Below are 23,634 nucleotides of genomic sequence, written 5' to 3'. Positions count from 1 at the left end.
GGTGGGGTATGTGTGCCCCTTTTCTATCTCTTTGTTTAGTTTTGACTTTGGGAAGTGTGCTCATATTTTACCTATTGAAAAATAAAATGAATCTATAAGGATGGGAAAAATCAATAAGGATGAGGAGAAAGCTGAAACAAACTAACTGTATTTCAGATGAAAACATAATCACACTGAAGGGAAAATATAAAGCAAATACTGCTGAAGATAGGTTTTAGAGACACACCTTCAGGGGTAGAGAAGTGGAGATGCCAAAGAACTCCTGAGATTTCAGTCGGTCTGTTTTTTGTCATGAAGCAACTCTGAAGGTACGTTAGGTAGGTTGTAGGACTGAGTAGAATGCTAAGTGGAAATAGTGTTGGGTGGGAGCCATGGTTCTCACTGTGGAAGGACATGGATGGGCCAGGTCAAGCTGATAGGCTGGAAGACTAGAAGTAGAGAAATCTCTAAGAATTCATAATTTCCATTAGACTCATGGTTTTTACAGTGTGTGTGTGTGTGTGTGCGCACACATATCTTTCTAGTTCTTCACACCAAAGAAGACCAGATACCAAGATCCCCAGTAGCACCGAGCAACTAATGAACAGAACTAATACTACAACTTTCCTACTAAAAGGAACCAGGCCTTCTCAGAGAAAGAGCTGATTTTAAGGTTGAGGCAAGGAAAATATAGGAAGACATTTTAACTTTTTTTTTTCTTATGCCAGAGAGTTAGGAAGTGCTTAGGAAAAAAAAGAAAGAAAGAAGAATGCATGTTAAGAGGACACAGGAGCAAGCTTGAAGAGGTTCCCGTTGGTGGAATCTGGGACAAGCATTAGTGTCATTGAGGATGATAATGGATTAGGAACCATGACAATTAGGAAGCAATAAGTTCATGCTTATAATAAAAAAGTAATGAGGCAGATCTAGCTCCATAACAAAATACCAAATAATAAACAAAATAATTTATGTTAAACAATAGAAATTTATTTCTCGTTTTGGAGGCTGGGATGTCCAAGATCAAGGTGCTGGTGAGGCAGGTTTCTATGGCTCTTCTCTTGGTTTGAGGGTGGCCGCTGGCCTGGTGTGTGCTCGCGGGACCTCTTCTTTGTCTGCCATGGAGAGTGTTCTCTGGTGTCTCCTCTCATACAGACACAAGTTCTGTCGCATCCAAGTCCTACACTGGTGACTTCACTGAACCTCCTTCTAGGCCCTGATAGCTTACGGGGAACCGTGTCGGATTCGTGATCTCTGAAGAAGATTTAACTTCGGGATCAGGGACCAGGCTTGATCACTCAAGAACTTTTGTGCAACAGAGTTTTATTAAAGTATAGAAGGAGACAGAGAAAGCTTCTGACATAGATATCAGAAAGGGGATGGAGAGCGCCCCCCGCCCCTTGATAGCCTAAGCAAGGGAGTTAAATACTTTTAAAATTAGTTATTGGAATAAATTGAAAGAATGTGTCAAGGTTGTAAACATCTTACTAGACCCACTCCCATAATTTACATTTTAAGATAACAGATTAGCCAGAAGGTTTTCAGAAAGGAGAGCCTGTCCTCAAGCAGGATATATTGTTGTTATATGATCCTTGAAAAGTGAAGTTGCTCAGTCCTGTCCAACTCTTTGTGATCCTGTGGACTGTAGCCCACCAGGCTCCTCCATCCATGGGATTCTCCAGGCAAGAATACTGGAGTGGCTTGCCATTTCCTTCTCCAAGGGATCTTCCCGACCCAGGGATTAAACCCAGGTCTCCCACATTGCAGGCAGACGCTTTAACCTCTGAGCCACCAGGGAAACCCTATATGATCCTTAGTACAGAGTTAAAACTGAGTTGTTGTGTAATCATCAGTTCTGGGCTTAAAGGAAACATTTTATGGGACTGAGACTAAGGAATGTAGAGGAAAGAAAAAAGATGTTTGTCCTTTCCTCCTCCCTGAGAATTCCAGAGCCCTGTCTCCACTTCGAGAGCCCCAGACCCCTTTCTCCTCCTTGGGGACCCTGGACTTATCAACCTGCCTAGGAATTAACTCTCTCAGCCCCATATCCAAATATAGTCACCTGGGGGGTTAAGGCTTCAGCATATGAATGTTGTGCGTGGGACACAGTTCAGTCCACAGCGGGCAGATTCTGGCTAGCAGGGAGCAAGGAGTTCTGACTGGTTGATGGAGCTGGAAAAGTCATCTCTCTGACACCATCAGAGTAAAGACTGATTCAGGCAAGAAACTGACGGATGCCAAACTAGGGATAAGTTTTAATGAGGACCAGGATACTTGCTAGTGTTAGAGTGTCTGCCGGAGACTCTGAGAAACAGCAAAGGCAAAATAGCAAGTGTCCAGGGGAGACCCCGGGCAGCACCGTGTGATCAAAACAGACCCTCCCAGTGGAGGACAGGCGGATGCCGCAGGCCAGACGGCATGCCTTCTGTGTCCCTGCAGCACCTGAGGATGTGTAACCTTGCCTGTGTTACGAGGAAACATCAGACAAACCCAAGATGAGGACCAATCTATTAAAAGGGGGGTGGGCATTTATTTTTTAAAAATACCAGTGTCATGAAAGATTAAAAAAACCGAGGAACCGTTAAAGGAGATGAAACTGAGAATAAAGTGAATGACAAATAAATGCATTTTTCTGAGCAGCTAATGGATATTCCCACAGCCCTGTGGAAGCTGTCACTGTTGACATACGACAAGGAGGCATAGGGGCCAGAGGTATAGACAGACAGACACAAAAGGCCATGGATTAGGGAAGCCTCCCTAGAGGAGGCCGTAAGTACAGTGCAGTGGTGTGCCACAATCTGAAGGCCCCCTGGAAAGCTTTGCTGCCCAAATTCCCTTCCCGCCTTGCCTTCACCTGCCTGCCAAGGACTCATCTGTACTTTACAGGTTCCTTTTTTAGCCATCAAGGATTGTTACAGATACCAGCGAGGTCTGAAAAGGTACACTGAGGAGTTCATTCAGTGGGGAGCAGACCACTGGCCACCCTCCTTCCTCGCCTGGCCACGCTGCCCATGCACACAAGGCAGCCACTGCTGGTCTGGGCTTGTGAAAACAGGGGGAGACCCTTGTTTCTCAGTTTCTCTCCTGTTTCCAGTGATGTACAGTGTACATCAAGTTTTTTTCTTTTTAAAAATCTTTCTTCTGTAAGTCTCTTGAATTTCATCTCTGTGACTGAGAGGGAGTATTGCAGAGTATAACCAGTGGGATGTAAGAACCGTAAAATATGTATTCTGCAGACACATTTGAATTAAGGAACTGTCGCTTCTGTTCCCTTGGGAATCTTAGCATCTCCAGGCTCCGGCACCTGCTGAGCTGCTACGACACCCGTGAACCCGTGTTTCTGGGAGAGCGTTACGGCTACGGGCTGGGCACCGGTGGCTACAGCTACGTCACAGGAGGAGGAGGGTAACTATAAGCTTGGCTTTCTGGAAATTGCACTTCTGTTTCCGGGATGCAGGGGTGGGTCTGTGCTATGGGCTCTAGGCTGATACCTAAGAGCTCTGTAAATGGGGGGAGCTGTTACTATGATAGGAACGTGAACATTAAAAAGAACCCACAGTGAAGAACATTTTATTCCTTGAAGAAATTATATATATATAAATGTATGTATATATAGATGATATATATAGATGATAGTTGGTAGAAATGTGCCTGTAGTAGTGATTGCTTCTAGGTGGCCAGTTAGTTTTGATCGTCTGTTTGAATGAAAAAATTTGGGGTCTAGATTTTCATTTCAGAAAATAATTCATTAGACTTCTTAATTATCCCGTGCTTATTGATTGTATTTGGGGAAAAGAGTAGTTACAGAAGTTTAGATTTAAGCAATTATGGGATATTTGTGTGGGATTTATGGGTTTTAAATATAGTTAAGAATCAGTGCTTTTAGGTAAGCTTCTGCCTAATCTCTTATGGGGAGAGATTTTGATTTGATTTGTGTAGGTGAATCAGTCAAGCAGTTAGCCTGTTCTGTTGTTTCTATAGTATTTGCTGCTGGGTGTTTAGGGAGAATCTTCTTATCCACTGTAGTGATTTACACGTATTCAGCAGGTTTTGTTGAGTATCCACTATGTGGTGGGCAGCATTCACTGGATTGTAGGTTTCTGAACCCTCGGACTTTTTATTCTTACTTGGCAATCCCCTAGGTTAGAACCGGGCCTACAACTACAGGGTGGTCTTCCAGGGGTTCCCGTTTTGGTCTGGCCTGGTTAGTGGTGACTGAAGTATGGTTGTGGAGGTGGCCTTTCCTAGTGATAACCAGGCCTGGGCAAGTTCTGATCTTTGTTGATCTACCTGAGGCCATTAGCAGTAGGAAGCAGGGGTCCACAGAGGCCTTGGAGAAGACACTAAAGCATCAAGCCGAGGAGTGTTGAGCTCGTCATCATTTAAGAAGGTTCCAGCTCTTTGCAGCCTTGTGGTAATGCATCAGTATCCTGGGTGAGGGGCTGGTGTCCATTAAGCCAGAGTTTCCCCTTTTGTAAAGGGTAGTGAAGAACAGGGAAGCCTGGCATGCTGCAGTCCATGGTGTCGCAAGGAGTCGGACACAACTGAGCAGCTGAACAACTGTGCTTTGTACTTGGGTCGATATATTTTGCAGCAGGAATGTGTTAATACTTTGACCCCAGAAGGGGCAGAGCCATAGCCTCCTGGTCCCCCCGCCCCTCGTCCTCCTCCCTGCTGTGCTGATGTCAGAGACTCTCTGTGGTCCTCTCGCTCCCTGCTCAGAGGCTGCGCTGCCTTCCTGTTGCTGTTAGTCTGAACTCTCCTCTCCTACTGCAGGCATCTGACTAGAAGATGATCGCTCAGATTTCAACCAGACTCACACTGACCTGGATCGGGCCTCACTTTTAACCACTTCCCGTTGGCCTAACCCCCAGCCCCCAGGTGCTCGAGACCCGGCCTTGGGGCTACGTCTCTAACCTGTCTTTCCTCCTGCCTTCCCACCCCCAGACCCTCTCTCCCGGGCAAGGCTCTTCCCTGAAAGCCGGCTCATCTAGGCTTCCACTCACTCATCTCTTCAGCAGTTCCTTAGGTTAGTGTGATTTGTATCTTATTTGGGTTTTTCTTTGCGGGACCAGGGGAGTGGAAGTCTTTCGCGCCCTTGTACAGCCCCTCATTTCCACTGGGATAAAGTCCAGTTTCCTCACTGGGGCTCACCAGGTCTGCCTCTGTCTTGGCAGATGCTGTTCTATCGTCTTAGCCTCGTTTATCTTCGCCCTCATCCTGAGAGAATTCGTGCTGAACCTCTTTCAGTTCCTCAGAGGCGCTGTCTTTTAACGCTTCCCTCACATACGGCGTCTGCTGCTCTCTTCACAGCACAGTTCCCCACCGCGCCCCCGGCCGCCTTCCGCCTCTGTCACCTGGCTAATCCTTCTGCTTCTCGTGGACAATATATCATTCTCAAGCCCTAAGCTAGTCTGGCTCCTGAATCTGGGTTAGATACTTTCCTCATATACACGAAGCACATTATGGTGACCATTATCATTTAATTGCCTATTTACTTTCCTGTTTTCTACCCAAATTATGAATTATTTGAAGGCAACACCTGCATCTCATTTCTCATTCCATCCTCACTGCCTGTCGTGGAGACGCAGTTTTACAGGGTCCAGGGGACAAATGAATAAGCAGATGCATGAACACTGGTACTGATCTTTATATGACTAACATGGACCAGTGTCATGTTCTGTTCATAGCAGCACTTCACAAAGATGCAGAAACATTCTTCATGAGATTGTCTCATTTCTGCCTTTGATAAAAGCTGCAGGCATAATAGTTTCTCTGATGTTACAAGAGATTTTTCTGATGATCTAACTTAAGAACCAACATGCTTTTTTTCTAAACAGCAAGTCAGAATCAATCAATGGCTTTTAAAAACCAGTTAATGGATCACAACCAACATTTAAAAATAATGAAATATAGAACAGAACAGAATAAAATAGATATATTATGTAGCAAATGTTATGTGTATTTTTCAGTTTTACACCCATACACAAAACATAAATGGTTACATATGGACTGTGTTTCTGTTTCCTCACTGTGGTTTAGAGTCGAATAAATTTTTGAAAACCATTGCTTTAAATCACCCTCTTAAGCCCCAGTTATCAGGGATAACCCAGGAGTGTGGACTCCAGTGATGTATGTGTGGAAAATGAGACCTTTGCACTATTAGAATCCAGCTGTCTGTTTTCCACTTTGTTGCTTAGTCCTTGAAAGTTTGGGTAATTAGAGATAATTAGTTCAATAACTGTTTTCTTAAAAAGTGCTTACATATGTTTGGGTATGAAGCTGTGCTCAGGATGTCATTGGTGATCTGGCTCCTCCTTGGAAGAGGCCTCGGTTCTGTTGCCCAGAGAGGCCACCATGACCTGTTCATCTGCTCAGAGCCCAGCACAGGTCTGGCCTGTTTCTGACACACTTCTGCAGGTGTCTTGATTTGCAGGTACGCCCTTGGCAAGTCCCTGGCTCCTATTTTAGTCTTCCTTATTTTAAAACTATTTTTAAAATTACTATATTGTATGTTAAAGGAAGTCATATTATTAGTCTTATACCCTTTCAACATCTTTTTTATAATTAACATTTTTTACTTTTATTTTTTTAACTGATGGTTTACACAGTGTTGTGCTCATTTCTGCTGTACAGCAAAGTGACTCAGTTATATAGACATTCTTCTCAAATATTCTTTTCCACTATGGTTTATCCAGGAGACTGGATATAGTTCCTGTGCTAGTCAGTAGGACCTTGTAGTTTATCCATTCTAAATGCAATAGCTTGCATCTATAAGGAGAAGGAAATGGCAGCCCACTCCAGTATTCTTGCCTGGAGAATTCTGTGGACAGTGGAGCCTGGTGGGCTGCAGTCCATGGGGTTGCAAAGAGTCGGACACGACTGACTAACACCTACGTCTGTAACTCTAAACTCCCATTCCATCCCTCTTTCCCCGCCTTGGTAACCACAAGTCTCTTTTCTATGAGTCTGTTTCTGTTTTGTAAATAGATTCATTTGTGCCATATTTTAGATCCCACATAAAAAGTGCTATTACATGGTATTTGTCTTTCTTTCTGATACCTTCACTTAATATGATAACCTCTAGTTGCATCCATGTTGCTGCAAGTGGCATTATTTCATTTTGTTTTTAATGACTGAGTAGCATTCCATTGTGCATGTGTGTGTGTGTGTGTGTGTATGTATCGCATCGTTTTTATCCATTCGTCTGTTAGACATTTTAGTTTCCACGTCTTGGCTGCTGTGAATAGTGCTGTGAATGCAGGGGTGCATGTCTCTTTTGAATTATAGTTTTGTCTGAGTGGGACTGTTGGATCATATGGTAATTCTAGTTTTAGTTTTCTGAAGAACCTCTATACTGTTTTGCATAGTGACCGCATCAGCTTACATTCTCACCTACAGTGTGAGAGAGTTCCCTGTTCTCCACACCCTCTCCAGCATTTGTTATTTGTAGACTTTTTAATGATGGCCATTTTGACCAGTGTGAGGTGGTGCCTCGCTGTAGTTTTAGATTCTCATTTCTGTAATAATTAGCGATGTTGAACATCTTTTCCTGTGCCTATTGGCTATCTGTATGTCTTCTTTGGAGAAATGTCTGTTAAGGTCTTCTGCTCAGTGTTTGGGTTGTTTTTCTGTTGAGCTGTATGAGCTATTTGAATATTTTGGAGATTAAGCCCTTGTTGCATCATTTGCAAATATTTTCACCCATTCCATAGGTTGTCTTTCTTTCATGACTTCCTTTGCTGTACAAAAGCTTGTAAGTTTGACTAGGTCCCATTTGTTTATTTTATTTCTATTGTCTTGGGAGGCTGACCTAAGAAAAATCATTGTACCATTTATGTTGGAGAAGGTTTTACCTATGCTGTTTCCTAATTTTATGGTATCTGTCTTACATTTAAAGTCTTTAAGCCATTTTGAGTCACTGATGAATGCTCGATTTTTAAGAGAGGCCATTCATGGTGAGTTTTCAAACTTGCAGTTCCCTTTTGTATAGTTCATAGCACCATTTTTCTTCTTGTACAGCCCTATTTCCTTGTATCACCTTAAATAAAGAGCTTCTTTGTCGTCTTGTCATATTCCATCCAGTCTTGTGACATGTCAGCAAAGGCAGGGAGTCTTCCATGTTGCTGCTTCACCGGCCGTGGTCACTGGTGCTGGTTACACAGTTCTGAACTGAGCCCCGCTGAGTGGGAACGGATGTGTTTGCATCAGGGACTGTGCTCAAGGGCTCTGTCCTCTTTCCCTCCCTCAGGAAGAGCTTTATAAATGCGGATCATCAGACCTTTATTGAGGACTTACTGTGAGACCCTCTATTTGCCGATGGAATATATGGATACACAGATAGTTTTGCTGTCAGTAAAGTCTTTGCTTATTGGGAATGAACTTGTGAATCATTTTAGTCCTATCAGCTCTTGGGTTATTCATGATACGAAAATATCTAGTACTACTCTAGGACCAGAAGGGAAACTAGAAACTGATCTGTGCTTAAAAAGAAGAGAATTTATTGCAGGAACTTGGTACAAGGTATTGGAAAGGGCCAGAGGACAAAAAGGGAGCTGGTGGCTTTACCCAGAGCTCAGTAACTCCAGGAAGTGCTGTTGTTCCCGAGGCTGGAGGAGCAGAAGGTGCTGGATTTGAGAGCCCACTGGTACAGGTTGCTGCGGCCACCGCTGCTGTCAGGCTAGCAATGCAGCACCTGGGGCGGACCCGGGACTGGCTGCCACTGCTGCTTGGGAACTGTCCCTAGAGCTCTGCCAGCCTGTGCCAGCGTTCCTGGAGCCCGTGGCTCCCGCACGCCCAACACCTGCCTCTGGCTAGAGACCAGCTGAGCCAGGAGCAGACGGCCTCCTCCAGGGATGTGCCCCTTGTTGTCAGGATGAAGCTGGGATGTAGCTGGCCAGGGAGTCTGGAGGGCACTGCAAAGTCCCCAGCTTCCTGCAGCGCTAGGGAGAGCGCAGAAAGGCGGGGACAGTGTGAGTTCCACTGGGAGGTGCCCGGCGTATCAGGTCAGGCAGCGTTTTAGCACCAGTGGAGACCAATCAGTCTCTTTCTCCCACCACCCTTCTCAAAACCACCTTACGGAGGCTTCTGTGAGCAGAAATCACGTGGACCACGCATGTTTTCCAGTTAGATTTGATCTCATCATCAGTTATCACTTGTATGACTTAGGTACCTTGTATATCCGGGTCCATCTGCCCGCTGGGGGAATGTTGGCAGATTTTGTTACTGATCTCATTAAGCATGTGTGAACTTACGAACTCTTCTAATTTTCCAGTGACATACTAGAAAAAGAATACTGCCTATTTATTTGTGTATAAGATATACATGAAGAAATACAATTGCTTATTAAATAACTTAAAAGTGATTTTTATGAAACACTACTGATGTTGACATCTTTATGAGAAATGTGGCTCTCAACTCTATCTCCTCATTTAGATTACCAGTCGCAAGGACCTAACTGCCTTCTCTGTCTGCTCTGGCTTCCCCCAGAATGGTTTTCAGCAAAGAGGCCATCAGGAGACTTCTCGCCAGCAAGTGTCGCTGCTACAGCAACGATGCTCCAGATGACATGGTCCTAGGGATGTGCTTCAGTGGGTTAGGAATCCCCGTGACTCACAGCCCTCTCTTCCATCAGGTGAGAAAAAGGGTTTTATTCCCACCTCAGAGCGGGAGATGGGGATTTTCTTCTTACTTGAAGATCCTACTTTTTTCTCTTCACGTATTCTTCTGGAAACAGTCTTAAGAACTGTGTAGACAGGCTCCAGGCAGGGACATCTTTAACTAGACCTGTTTGTCCAGAGGGTTGATGCTGTACCTGTACAGCATGAAGACGGAACACAGAAACATGTGCAAAATGAAACGGTGTTTGACCTGCATCCTTGCATGCGGGACCAGGTAGAAGCTGTTCCTTCCCCCCACCGCCTTTTGTATTAAAAAAAAATTGATGGCGTTTAGAAACTATCAGATGCTATTTCGAAATATCAGGACTGACCCAATATTGTCCTGCTTACCACCGAGTGTTTGCAGTTCTCCACTGGCCTCAGTCTTTATAGCATTGGCTGCCTTTTTATTGGGCTTTCTCCTCTTTGGGTGCTATTAAACTAATTAAATTTCAGTGTAGTATCTCAATAAGCATATATTCTGGGGGTTATAGAAGAGATGAGGTTATGTTCATAAGGGGTGGTTGGTGCTAATAAGGTCACCATCCTGCAATGTGGGGTAAGAAGGAAATCCTATTACAGTATTTTTACATTTTATGTAAAATTCTACAAAATAACCGTAGCTCACACCCATTGTTGAGAAACTCAAAGCTTTTTGAAATTAGAAATATCTAAATGCACATGTATTTTAAGTGTCCTCCCTTACATTGAAAATATAGTTGTCATGCTTATTCAATAACCAGTAGCCATACAGAGACTTGGGCATGACAGAAATAGCCCTGCAGGAGAACTTGAGCAAGGCACAGAGAGTGCTTAAGTTACCAACAAAGGCAGAACCCATTTTTTGCGTTCTCGAGGACTGCAAGGAAGGATTAAAAAAAAGAACTCTACAATAAGAAATGTCTGAGAAGCCACCTCCTTGGTACAAGTCGGAAGGTACTTGGCCATCTTTTAAAACCTTGAGCCTATATGTGGTGTTCTGAGGACTTAGAAAAGCAGGTTATCCTCTCTGACCCCTCTCTCTTGTTCTATCTCATAATGTTTCACTCACAGAGAGGAAGAACAATGAAAACTGTTGGTGTATAAGGGAAATAATTTGTCACTGGTAATATCACAGTCTTGGGGCTTCCCAGGTGGCTCAGTGGTAAAGAACCCGATGCAAGAGTTGCAGGTTCGATCCCTGGGTGGAGAAGATCCCCTGGAGGAGGGCATGGGAACCCACTCCAGTATTCTCGGCTGGAGAAATCCCATGGCCAGAGGAGACTGCTGGGCTACAGTCCCAGGGGCCGCAGAGAGTTGGACACGACTGAGCACACAGCACACATCACAGTCTTAGTTTTTTATAGCAGCTTCTTTAGGGAAGAATTCATTAGTAAATGAAGCGGTAAAGAGAAAAGAAAGAAGGAAAATAATCAGTAAGTAAAAGTCCTTTGAAAGTAATTTAAAAAGTGTTGTTTCACAAACATTAAAACTCATGATTTTGCTAATTCACATAATACATTTTAAACCTTTCCAAAGTCATAAAGTGTGCTCAAAACCCATCCTCCCCAACAGACACTGCTTTATCTTCCAATTCTTAAGCCTCTTTTAAGAGAGTTTGCTCTGATTTGGACATTACTTTCCATTTGTAATGTTTGAACACTGGAGTCGGACATGATACATAAGCAACTAATACTTTCACAAAAGAGAGTGTATCTGTTCATATTGAGAAAGAGAAAAAAAATCTAGGATTCTTGGTGAGTTAGAGTGGGTGTGTGGAAACAAGCTGGATTCAAAGTTGCCTGGGCCCCATTCCTTCTCTTTTGAGTCAGGGAAGGTTATTGTGAAATCACAGGTTCAGAACAGACCTCAAGGAGTGTGTAGTATAGCTCTCTGTTAAAAACAAAGTGTCTACAACATGTGGTTTTTCTGCGGTTCCAAAATTATATGCCACTAATGGGTATGGCTGTGGTCCGTGTGATAAGATTGACTGTTTTCTGTGATTATGGTTTGTGTGTCTGCCCTCTGATGCCTCAATGAATCAGCCTTGTCTAACTCAATGAAACTAAGCCATGCCGTGTGGGGCCACCCAAGATGGGCGGGTCATGGTGGAGAGGTCTGACAGAATGTGGTCCACTGGAGAAGGGAATGGCAAACCACTTCAGTATTCTTACCTTGAGAACCCCATGAACAGAATGAAAAGACAAAATGATAGGATACTGAAAGAGGAACTCCCCAGGTCGGTAGGTGCCCAATATGCTACTATGGAGAGATAACTCCAGAAAGAATGAAGGGATGGAGCCAAAGCAAAAATCATACCCAGTTGTGGATGTGACTGGTGATAGAAGCAAGGTGCAGTGCTGTAAAGAGCAATATTGCACAGGAACCTGGAGTGTCAGGTCCATGAATCAAGGCAAATTGGAAGTAGTCAAACAGGAGATGGCAAGAGTGAACGTCGACATTCTAGGAATCAGCAAATTAAAGTGGACTAGAATGGGTGAATTTAACTCAGATGACCATTATGTCTACTATGGCGGGCAGGAATCCCTTAGAAGAAATGGAGTAGCCATCATGGTCAACAAAAGAGTCCGAAATGCAGTACTTGGATGCAATCTCAAAAACAACAGAATGAACTCTGTTCGTTTCCAAGGCAAACCATTCAATATCACAGTAAACTAAGCCTATGCCCCAACCAGTAATGCTGAAGAAGCTGAAGTTGAATGATTCTATGAAGACCTACAAGACCTTTTAGAACTAACACCCAAAAAAGATGTCCTTTTCATTATAGGGGGCTGGAATGCAAAAGTAGGAAGTCAAGAGACACCTGGGCTAACAGGCAAATTTGGCCTTGGAATACGGAATGAAGCAGGGCAAAGACTAATAGAGTTTTGCCAAGAGAAGGCACTGGTCATAGCAAACACTCTCTTCCAACAACACAAGAGAAGACTCTACACATGGACATCACTAGAGGGTCAACACCGAAATCAGATTGATTACATTCTTTGCAGCCAAAGATGGAGAAGCTCTATACAGTCAGCAAAAACAAGACTACGAACTGACTGTGGCTCAGATCATGAACTCCTTATTGCCAAATTCAGACTGAAATTGAAGAAAGTAGGGAAAACCACTAGACCATTCAGGTATGACCTAAATCAAATCCTTTATGACTTATACAGTGGAAGTAAGATATAGATTTAAGGGGCTAGATCTGATAGAGTGCCTGATGAACTATGGACAGAGGTTTGTGACATTGTACAGGAGACAGGGATCAAGACCATCCCCATGCAAAATGGTTGTCTGGGGAGGCTTTACAAATAGCTGTGAAAATAAGAGAAACCAAAGCAAAGGAGAAAAGGAAAGATAAAAGCATCTGAATGCAGAGTTCCAAAGAATAGCAAGGAGAGATTAGAAAGCCTTCCTCAGTGATCAATGCAAAAAATAGAGGAAAACAACAGAATGGGAAAGACTAGAGATCTCTTCAAGAAAATTAGAGATACCAAGGGAACATTTAATGCAAAGATGGGCTCGATAAAGGACAGAAATGGTATGGACCTAACAGAAGCAGAAGATATTAAGAAGAGGTGGCAAGAATACACAGAAGAACTGTACAAAAAAGATCTTCATGACCCAGTGATCACCCAGTGATCACAATGGTGTGATCACTCACCTAGACCCAGACATCCTGGAATGTGAAGTCAAGTGGGCCTTAGGAAGCATCACTACAAACAAAGCTAGTGGAGGTGATGGAATTCCAGTTGAGCTATTTCAAATCCTAAAAGATGATGCTGTGAAAGTGCTGCACTGAATACGCCAGCAAATTAGGAAAACACAGCAGTGGCCACAGGACTGGAAAAGGTTAGTTTTCATTCCAATCTCAAAGAAAGGCAATGCCAAAGAATGCTCAAACTACCACACAGTTGCACTCATCTCACACGCTAGTAAAGTAATGCTCAAAATTCTCCAAGCCAGGCTTCAGCAATATGTGAACCATGAACTTCCAGATGTTCAAGCTAGTTTTATGAAAGGCAGAGGAACCAGAGATCAAATTGCCAAGATCTGCTGGATCATCAAAAAAGCAAGAGAGTTCCAGAAAAATATCTATTTCTGCTTTATTGACTATGCCAAAGCCTTTGACTGTGTGAATCACAATAAACAGTGGAAAATTCTGAAAGAGATGGAAATACCAGACCACCTGACCTGCCTCTTGCGAAACCTATATACAGGTCAGGAAGCCACAGTTAGAACTGGACATGGAACAACAGACTGGTTCCAAATAGGAAACGGAGTACGTCAAGGCTGTATATTGTCACCTGGCTTATTTAACTTCTATGCAGAGTACATCATGAGAAACATTGGGCTGGAAGAAGCACAAGATGGAACCAAGATTGCCGGGAGAAATCTCAATAACCTCAGATACGCAGATGACACCACCCTTATGGCAGAAAGTGAAGAGGAACTAAAAAGCCTTTTGATGAAAGTGAAAGAGGAGAGTGAAAAAGTTGGCTTAAAGCTCAACATTCAGAAAATTAAGATTATGGCATCTGGTCCCATCACTTCATGGGAAATAGATGGGGAAACAGTGGAAACAGTGTCAGACTTTATTTTTTTAGGCTCCAAAATCATTGCAGATGGTGATTGCAGCCATGAAATTAAAAGATGCTTACTTCTTGGAAGGAAAGTTATGACCAACCTAAATAGCATATTCAAAAGCAGAGACATTACTTTGCCAACAAAGGTCCGTCTAGTCAAGGCTATGATTTTTCCAGTAGTCATGTATGGATGTGAAAGTTGGACTGTGAAAAAGGCTGAGCGCCGAAGAATTGATGCTTTTGAACTGTGGTGTTGGAGAAGTCCCTTGGACTGCAAGGAGATCCAACCAGTCCATTCTAAAGGAGATCAGTCCTGGGTGTTCTTTGGAAGGACTGATGCTAAAGCTGAAACTCCAGTACTTTGGCCACCTCATGCGAAGAGTTGACTCATTGGAAAAGACTCTGATGCTGGGAGGGATTGGGGGCAAGAGGAGAAGGGGACGACAGAGGATGAGATGGCTGGATGGCATCACCAACTCAATGGACATGAGTTTGTGTGAACTCCGGGAGTTGGTGATGGACAGGGAGGCCTGGCGTGCTGTGATTCATGGGGTCGCAAAGAATTGGACAGGACTGAGTGACTGAACTGAATGGGTATGGCATGGCCAGTGAATCTTGTGCAGAAAATTGTCAAAGTAACCATTTGAGGACTCTGGAAGTCAACCAGAAAGCACCGAGAAGTGTGAAATCCTGAAAAACTACTGTAGTTTGGGGTAAGAGCAACAGAGTCTGAAGCTTTTCTGGCTGAAACCCCCAATCCTACCTGATTTCCATCCCAGCTTGGTTGGAGAGAGCAGCAGTTTGACCAGTATGGGCCAGGTTGGAAAAAAACAAACAAGTTTTCTGTCAGGGGGTGAACTTGATTGGGAAAGAGATGAAAACCCACAGGTGTGCCAGCTAAAATTGTCAAACTTGGGTGGGAAACAAACAAGAAAAACCTGCATCTTCACTGGCCTGAGATTGTAGTTTCAATTATGTGAAGAAATTATTTGTCAGAAGTTTAATATCTAATCCCCTGGAAATAAGAGCATAGTAGGGCTAGATGGCTTCCCTGGTGGCTCATTGGTAAAGAATCTGCCTGCAGTGCAGGAGATGTGGGTTCCATCCCTGGGTTGGGAAGATCCACTGGAGGAGAAAATAGCAACCTACTCCAGTTTTCCTGTCTGGGGAAATCCCATGGACAGGGGAGTCTGGCAGGCTATCTAGTCCTTGGGATCACAAAGAGTCGGACACGACTGAGTCATTAAAGAAGGCAGGGCTGGATAAGCCAGCCGCAGTTCTCTGGCCCACTGGGAAGCTCTGTGCATGTGCATGGGATGGTGATGAACCTGAGAGAAAGTCAAGGCCAAGGCATGTTTGAAAATCCACTGAAGTTTTGAACGTCCTTTGCAATCCAAATGTAGACTGAAGCTTTATGGACTAGAGATGTCTGAGTCCAATCTCTGCCTATATTATAATCTAATATAGTTGATTAGATTAAGTTGCTCAGGCATAGGAGTGACTTCTAGAAAATCATACTAAAAAATGAGAATTAAAGCTTGAGGAAAAAAGCAGCCACACATTCCAGGGAGAAGGAGTCTATGGTATAAGTTCAATTAAGTTAGTCTTTTATAAAGAGTAGTAAAAGTGAACAAATTTGTGAGTTGCTATAACATTATTTAAAATAGCCAGTTTCCAACCAATTATGGTGAAAGTTGCAAAGAAACATATTCAGGGAGAAATGCAGTCAACAGAAATGGACTCTGAATGGGACCAGGTATTAGATTTGACAGACAAAGGCTTCAAAGCACCTAATTAAAAAATTAAAAAAAAAAACTATAATCAAATAATTAAAGGAAAATATTACAGTAACTCAACAAATAGCAAGATAGAAAGACAGAAACTTTCATAAAGAACCAGATGGAAACTCTATAGTTGTAAAACCCAACAAATGAAATGAGAAATTACCTAAATGAACTTAACAGTAGATTGGAGATGCAAAAGAAACAATCAGTAAGTTTGAAGGCAAATGAATAGAAATTACCTAATCCAAAGAACAGAAACGAGACTAAAGAAAAATGAACGTGTCCTCAAAGTGGTAAAACATAAAGTATATCAACATACATTTAATGGGAGTTCTTTTTAAAAAGAGAAGGGAGAAAAAAATGGGACAGTTTTTTTTTTTTTTTAGAAGAAACAACATTTTCTCAAATATTGTAATAAGAAGCAATCTGTTGATCTGAGGAACTCAACAGGGCCCTTACAGGAGAATCAGGAAAAGATTACACATGAACATGTTTAGTCGTTGAAAAGCAATGAGAAAGTGAAAACCTTAATAAAAAAACCTAGTGAAAATTGAAATTAAAATGTTATTGGCTAATGTCTCATTAGAAATAATAGAGACCTGAAGGCAGAAAGAAAAGGAAGAATTTAACAAACAATTTTGTATCAGTAAAACTATCCTTCCAAAATGAAAGTGGAATAAAGACATGCAGTTCAGTTCAGTGTAGTTCAGTCACTCAGTCGTGTCCGACTCTTTGCAACCCCATGAATCGCAGCACGCCAGGCCTCCCTGTCCATCACCAACTCCCGGAGTTCACTCAGACTCACGTCCATCGAGTCAGTGATGCCATCCAGCCATCTCATCCTCTGTCATCCCCTTCTCCTCCTGCCCCCAATCCCTCCCAGCATCAGAGTCTTTTGCAGTGAGTCAACTCTTCGCATCAGGTGGCCAAAGTACTGGAGTTTCAGCTTTAGCATCATTCCTTCCAAAGAAATCCCAGGGCTGATCTCCTTCAGAATGGACTGGTTGGATCTCCTTGCAGACCAAGGGACTCTCAAAAGTCTTCTCCAACACCACAGTTCAAAAGCATCAATTCTTCGGTGCTCAGCCTTCTTCACAGTCCAACTCTCACATCCATACATGACCACAGGAAAAACCATAGCCTTGACTAGACGAACCTTTGTTGGCAAAGTAATGTCTCTGCTTTTGAATATGCTATCTAGGTTGGTCATAACTTTCCTTCCAAGGAGTAAGCGTCTTTTAATTTCATGGCTGCAGTCACCATCTGCAGTGATTTTGGAGCCCCCAAAAATAAAGTCTGACACTGCTTCCCCATCTATTTCCCATGAAGTGATGGGACCGGATGCCATGATCTTAGTTTTCTGAATGTTGAGCTTTAAGCCATTACCAGATAAACAAAAAGTGAGAAGGACTTTTGGCTAGCAGACATTCCCTTCCCTTAAAAAAGCTAAAGAAAATCCTTTGGGCTGAGAGAAAATGATACCATGTGGTACCTGGAATATATAAGCGAGTGATTAAGTACACTGGAAAGACCATATGTATATACATGCTTGTGTATATATATACACGTGTATAAAAAAGAAAAATGTGAGCATAAAATATCTGTATGTGTATAGACACATATCTTCCCACAAGCACTGGAACAAAGGGAATCACTTTGCAGTATACCTGAAACTAACGCAACGCTGTAAATTAACTATATTTCAATTTAAAAAATGGTATAAAAAACTAAAAAAAAAAATACCATGCAAATCACAAGAGAGCTTGAGTGGCTATAGTAATATTCAAAACAATACATTTTAAGAACAGAAATATTACTAGACAGAAAGTGGGACATTTCATGACAAAAGGTCAATACATCAAGAGAAAAAATGATTAATATAACACATGTTTATAGCTAACAGATCTTCACATTACATGAACTAAATGGAATTGAAAGGAGAAACAGACAAGTATTAGCTACTTGTCACATAAAAAACATTTCATCTGACAATAGAATAAACTTCCTTTTTCAAATGTATATGGAATATTCTCTAGGATAGACCAGAAGCTAAGTCATATTGTTTTGCCCAATATATTTAAAAGGATTGAAAACATACATAGTACACCCCCAAGAACAGTGGAATGAAATTAGAATCAACAGAAAATGGAGACATTCCCCCAATATTTAGAAATTAAACAACATGCTTTAAAATAACCCTTGGGCTGAAAAAAAAATCATAAGGAAAATTAGAAAATGAGAACACAACATATCCAAAAATTTGAGTTCAGCTATAGAGTGATTAGTAGGAAATCTATGGTTTTAAACATGTTGTGCTCTGCCGTGCTTCCCTGGTGGCTCAGACAGTAAAGAATCCACCTGCAGTGCAGGAGGCCCGGGTTTGATCCCTTGGTCGGGAAGATTCTCTGGAGAAGGACATGGCAAACCCACTCCAGTATTCTTGCCTGGAGAATCCTATGACAGCGGAGGCTGGTGGGCTACAGTCCACAGGGTCACAAAGAGTCAGACACGACTGAACGACTAACACTCTCACTTTCACATGATAGAGTGTTAGGAAACTTATAGTTTTAAACATGTTGTGCTGTGTTGTGCTTAGTCGCTCAGTCATGTCTGACTGTGTGATATTAGGAAGGAACAAAGATACTAAATTACTAGTCTAAGTTTCTACATTGAGAGCAGAAGAATATAAAATCAAATCTGAACTATGTGGAATAAAAGAAATATTAAAGATCATGTATACCTGTGATGGATTCATTTTGATATTTGGCAAAACTAATACAATTATGTAAAGTTTAAAAATAAAATAAAAAAAATAAAGATCAGAGCACAAATAATGAAATAGGAAACAGAAAATCAGTTAAACCAAAAATTAGTTCTGATCTGATAAACCTTTAACTAGCTTGACCAACAGAAAACCAGTTGTTTTGTTTTTGCTGTTGTTTGTTGGTTAGTTGCTAAGTTGTACCCAACTCTTTTGTTACCCTGAGGACTGTAGCCTGCCAGGCTTCCTTGTCCATGGGCTTTCCCAGGCAAAAATACAGGAGTGGGTAGCCATTCCCTTCTCCAGGGGATCTTCCCCACCCAGGGATCCATCCTGAGTCTCCTGCATTGCATAAGAGAGGATGTAAGTTGCCAAACTCAGAAGTGAAAAAGGGGCATCATTATATATCCTACCAAAATTATGCCAACGAATTAGACAGTTTAAATGAAGTGGAGAAATTTCTAGAATCACACTTTTTAAGCAAGTCTATTTCTTCAGAAATAGAAAATGTATTTAAACCTTTATACATTGATGAAATTGAATTCAAGAAGCAGCAAGAATGTTTCCCAACTCAGTTTATGATGCCACAGATATACGCTGTATCCCCAGGAGCAAGCACTAAGAAGATCACTTAAAAAATAGCTAAAAAATTAACAAAGGGATTAAAATGGGATATCACAAAAGTAAACCACAGGCCAGCGTTTCTCTTGAACACAGATGTAAAAATTCATAATGTTAACCAAAAATTCAAAATGTTAACCAGCAAATCTAGCAAAGTGTCAAAATTGTTGCTTGTTTTTCACACTTAAAAATGAACTGTTGGGAGATATATCTAAAGGGAAAAAATAAATCCATAATACCTTTGTCTCTATTGACGCAGATTCCAGAAGTGATTGATTGCATCTCAGGAGTCATCCGTGGAAGTGAAGTGCAGGCTTATTAAGCATTCAGTTCAGTTCAGTCGCTCAGACGTGTCCGACTCTTTGCGAAATCATTTCTGATAAATGAGGTCACGGAAAAGAACAAGACAAAACCGGAAAAGTAGAGTGCACCCAGAGCAGCATCTGTGATGCTCAGAAGCCTGCACTGCCTCTGATAATCAACCTCTGGGCCCAAATACCAAAGAGAATCGACATAGGCAGAGGGGGCGCTGTGTACACAGAGAGAGATGGTTTAAAACTGCAGGAGGACGTAAGTTGGGCAAAACGTAAACCTTATCTGTAGAGATGACAGCTCACTGAACAGTGCAACAAATGGAGGTTAAAACTATTTTAGACGCTTTACAGCTGTACTGAGCTATGATTTACATCCCATACACAGTTCTCACACAGTGATGGTATGAATGGCAGCTTGAAACATCTTAGCAAATTTCCAGAGTTAGAGCATCACAAACCTGGTCTTATGGCCCGATAGTCAGGCCCCCCACACTTCCCTTGAATGGCTTTGCAGCCATTCCTCACTGCATTTGTAGACCCAGGACACCACAGGTTTGCTTTGTGTCTCTACTGCTGTTACTGTTCAGTCACTAAATTGTGTCTCTTTGCGACCTTATGGACTGTAGCACAGTGGGCTTCCTTGTCCTTCATTATCTCCTGGAGTTTGCTCAGACTCACATCCATTGAGTCAATGATGCCATCCAGCCATCAACCATGTGTCTCTACAGTGTTTCCTTTTCTAGACCTGTCCTTGTCCCTGATGAGACCTGTGTTTCCCTTCTCTGAAAGACATACGCTTGATTCCACGTCAGAACAGCAGACGAGCAATGGGAACCCCCAGAACACCTTGCCCCACCTCGCCATACACACACCATGTATGGCCAGAGTTTCTTTAGACCTGGGAAGTAAGTTTTTCCGCCTCTCTGCAGAAGTTTTAATAGTAACTTCAATGACTTACCAAGGAAACCTTTTCATATTACCACGGTTGATCTCTCAGGGGCATGGCTGTGGAACCTCGGAGCAGAATGCGGATGTGTTTAGAGCATTGTGCTGGGGGTAAGGAAGTACCTGGAGATGCAGAAGCAAAGAGCCTGGAGGCAGATTTTCCTGGAAAGGATTCTCCTCTTTGCTGTTAGATTCCCATAACCAACACCAGCTCTGGAAAGAAAGCAGTCGATCCACACATTTAAATGTTATTCTGAAGCAGGACTGTTTCCGGTGAGTGAGAGGGTGTGATTCTCTGTTCTGTCTGCAGGCGCGGCCCGTGGATTACCCTAAGGACTACCTGTCTCACCAGGTTCCCGTGTCTTTCCACAAGCACTGGAACATCGATCCCGTGAAAGTCTACTTCACGTGGCTGGCGCCCGATGAGGAGGACCGAGCCAGGCAGCAGAGCCGAAGAGGCCTCAGAGAGGAGCTGTGAAGCACGGGGCCCACGGGCACGGGTCGGAGGCCGAGACTTGCGCTGTCCTGCTGGGCTGCGTCTCTTGGCTCACCTGTGCGTGACACATGGCTTTGGAAGCGTCCTGACTGCAGGTGGACGTGTGATGTGGTCATTTTTGAGTTGGGGGTGGGGAAGAAGTCATAGAGAAAACAGATTTTTTTTCTTTTCTGGGGGAAAAAAATCACTTGCATTGGCATTATGCAGTTCTTATAATACACAATGATTACTGTGTATTTTTCAAGCTGTGAAACAGCAGCTTTATTTCTGTCACAGAAAAATAAATGGTACCAGAAGTCTCCTTCCTGTCCTCGCTCTTCATTATAACGGACGTGTCAGCTGGGCATGAGGCTGGAGAGACGTGACTGTCTTCACCATTATACATAAAATAAAGAAGAGAAGGTGTCTTGACCTGGATCTTACCATGGGGCCAACTTTTAAACCATACTATTGATGATCGAAATGATTTTCTGGTAACTCAGTAGGAAGACTGCTATATTAAGGATCATTCGTAAAACATCATAAAAGTCTAGCAAATGAAAAAATCCCCTGGAGTCTGTAATCAGGGTTGTTATGTTTTATCTGTTTTTCTGTTTATGCCTCATAAAAAGAGAATAAGAAGTCTTCTGCGAGAGTTTTCTGCTTCTTTAGAGGTTCATCTGTGTTCTATTTCTCCCTGAAGCCCTATCTTTATGACCTACTTATAACACAAAAGTGTACTGACTGCTGCCAGAAAAGTGTTCTCGTATTTAAAAAACAGCGTTGTATTTTATTCAAGTCACTGAGTTCTGTGTAAAGTCTCAGCAAGTATATTAAATTAATTGTACCTGGTATTTTATTCTTATTGTATATTACGTAATGACTCCAGACTCAGAAAGGACCTCCCCAGTGTCAGGGAGGGCTGCATGGTGATTTGGCAACTTCCCAGGGTTCTTAAGGAATTAAATCTGCAAACAGTATTTTGAAACTGCACTAATTTCCACATCATAGCTTTAATATATAGTAATTTAATACACTATTAATTTTTAAAGCTTATTCTGTATTTAACATTTAATTATATAATTCCATTTTCTAAAGGTCTTTGCACAAAATTTGATTTTACTGTGTCTTAAACTAATTTTGGCATAGTAAAATACTTTTTTAAAAATAAAAATGATTAATTTTGTTTATAATGTTTTTATATCCAAGCATAGGGTTTTAAAGCTGTGCCACCAAACGTACCCATGTGTGTGTTTTAACGATACATTTTTCTTGCAGCTTATATGGATTTCCAAAACAATGCAATAGTATTTATCATTTTTCCAAACCAGCCAATACCAAGACTGGTGTGTTTTCAATGATAACTGAACACACTGGATTCATTTCTCTGAAAGTGGATTTTGTGGTCTGTCCGGGGAATGGATCCAGCGTGATCGGTTGGATGAGACGCGCCTGAAGGATGTAAACGTCTGGACAAGCTACTGCTGATGACATCAGCACTGTTGTCATAGCTGGGATTCCTGTTGCCGTCACTGTCACAGCCACCTTCGTGGTCCTGTAATAACGCACCTGGAGGGCTGGGCTGCCTGACCCCGTGGAGAAAAGCCTTCAGCTCCTACTCGTGCCTGCCGTCGTCACACTCAGAGAACAGTGTTCCTCTAACAGGACTGAACGTGAAGCATCTCCATGTGAAGGGTCTCATCAAGCTTTCTCTGTTACGATGACCTGTGCCTTCTGCTGATACCGGGGCGCCTCCTCTGGTACTTTTAGGTATTCTGTTAATTATGTTTACTTTTTGGAACTGTGTAAGCCTAACCATAAGTAAAAGAACTTTGCCTAAGTTTCTGATTTCTCCAATGTATTTATGAGTGTGGAGTGGGAGTGGGGAGGGCCATGGGGAAAAGGAAATAATGAAATCAGAGGAGGAAGTTGGCAGCTGGGTAAACACAGTTTTTAAAAAGAAAAAAAACCATGGACATTGAAGATGTATTTACACATGGTCTATAAAACCATTATCTATTTTATTATATAATGAATTGGAAATATGTTGGAACTGATTCTCATAGAGTTTGTATCTTAAGAACTAGTTTTGAATCTGAACTTTCCTGGACAGACACTGTCCTTTGCATATTTTCTGTGCCTTTTAAGTAGGAATTTACTTCAAATGGCTATTTTAATACTGGGGTATCACTGTCAAGGAGTTGCAGGTGGAGTCACTAGAATGCCATTTTTGCTTTTAAGCCACTTCTGCTGATAGAGCCAAAGCAAGCTCCCTGACTAAATAGGACTTTTACTTTTTGTAGCAAAATAGAAATCCAAACACAAACACAGCCTTTACAGACTGTTTGGGAACAAAGGGCCATGGGCGTGCTAGACTGCCAGTGATGCTCGGCACGGGTGTGTACATATCAGTGCTGAGTTGCCTGATTTACTGAATACCTGCAGTACTTCCACAAACATATCCATTGCGATTGTTTCTGTATTTTCCTCAAAAATTTATAACAGAGTAGACATTTGTAAGAATGTTTCTG

The 23,634-nt window shown here is 42.3% G+C and overlaps 1 protein-coding gene across 1 annotated transcript in view; it reads left to right on the top strand.

The window, feature by feature from the left end:
- Positions 1 to 22,943, top strand: part of B3GLCT (beta 3-glucosyltransferase) — a 118,157-nt gene extending 95,214 nt beyond the window's left edge. Inside the window, exons 13-15 of the mRNA XM_027557475.1 lie at positions 3,262 to 3,381; positions 9,466 to 9,610; positions 20,939 to 22,943. Of these exons, the coding sequence (XP_027413276.1) occupies positions 3,262 to 3,381; positions 9,466 to 9,610; positions 20,939 to 21,106 (433 nt within the window). The 3' untranslated portion in view covers positions 21,107 to 22,943. The remainder of the gene's footprint in view (positions 1 to 3,261; positions 3,382 to 9,465; positions 9,611 to 20,938) is intronic.
- The last annotated feature ends 691 nt before the right edge of the window (positions 22,944 to 23,634 follow it).

The sequence above is a fragment of the Bos indicus x Bos taurus genome, chromosome 12 (genome assembly GCF_003369695.1).
Source record: "Bos indicus x Bos taurus breed Angus x Brahman F1 hybrid chromosome 12, Bos_hybrid_MaternalHap_v2.0, whole genome shotgun sequence".
NCBI classification, from domain to species: domain Eukaryota; kingdom Metazoa; phylum Chordata; class Mammalia; order Artiodactyla; family Bovidae; genus Bos; species Bos indicus x Bos taurus.
The sequence above is the reverse complement of the archived record's forward strand: the minus strand, read 5'-3'. Positions and strand labels throughout refer to the sequence as shown.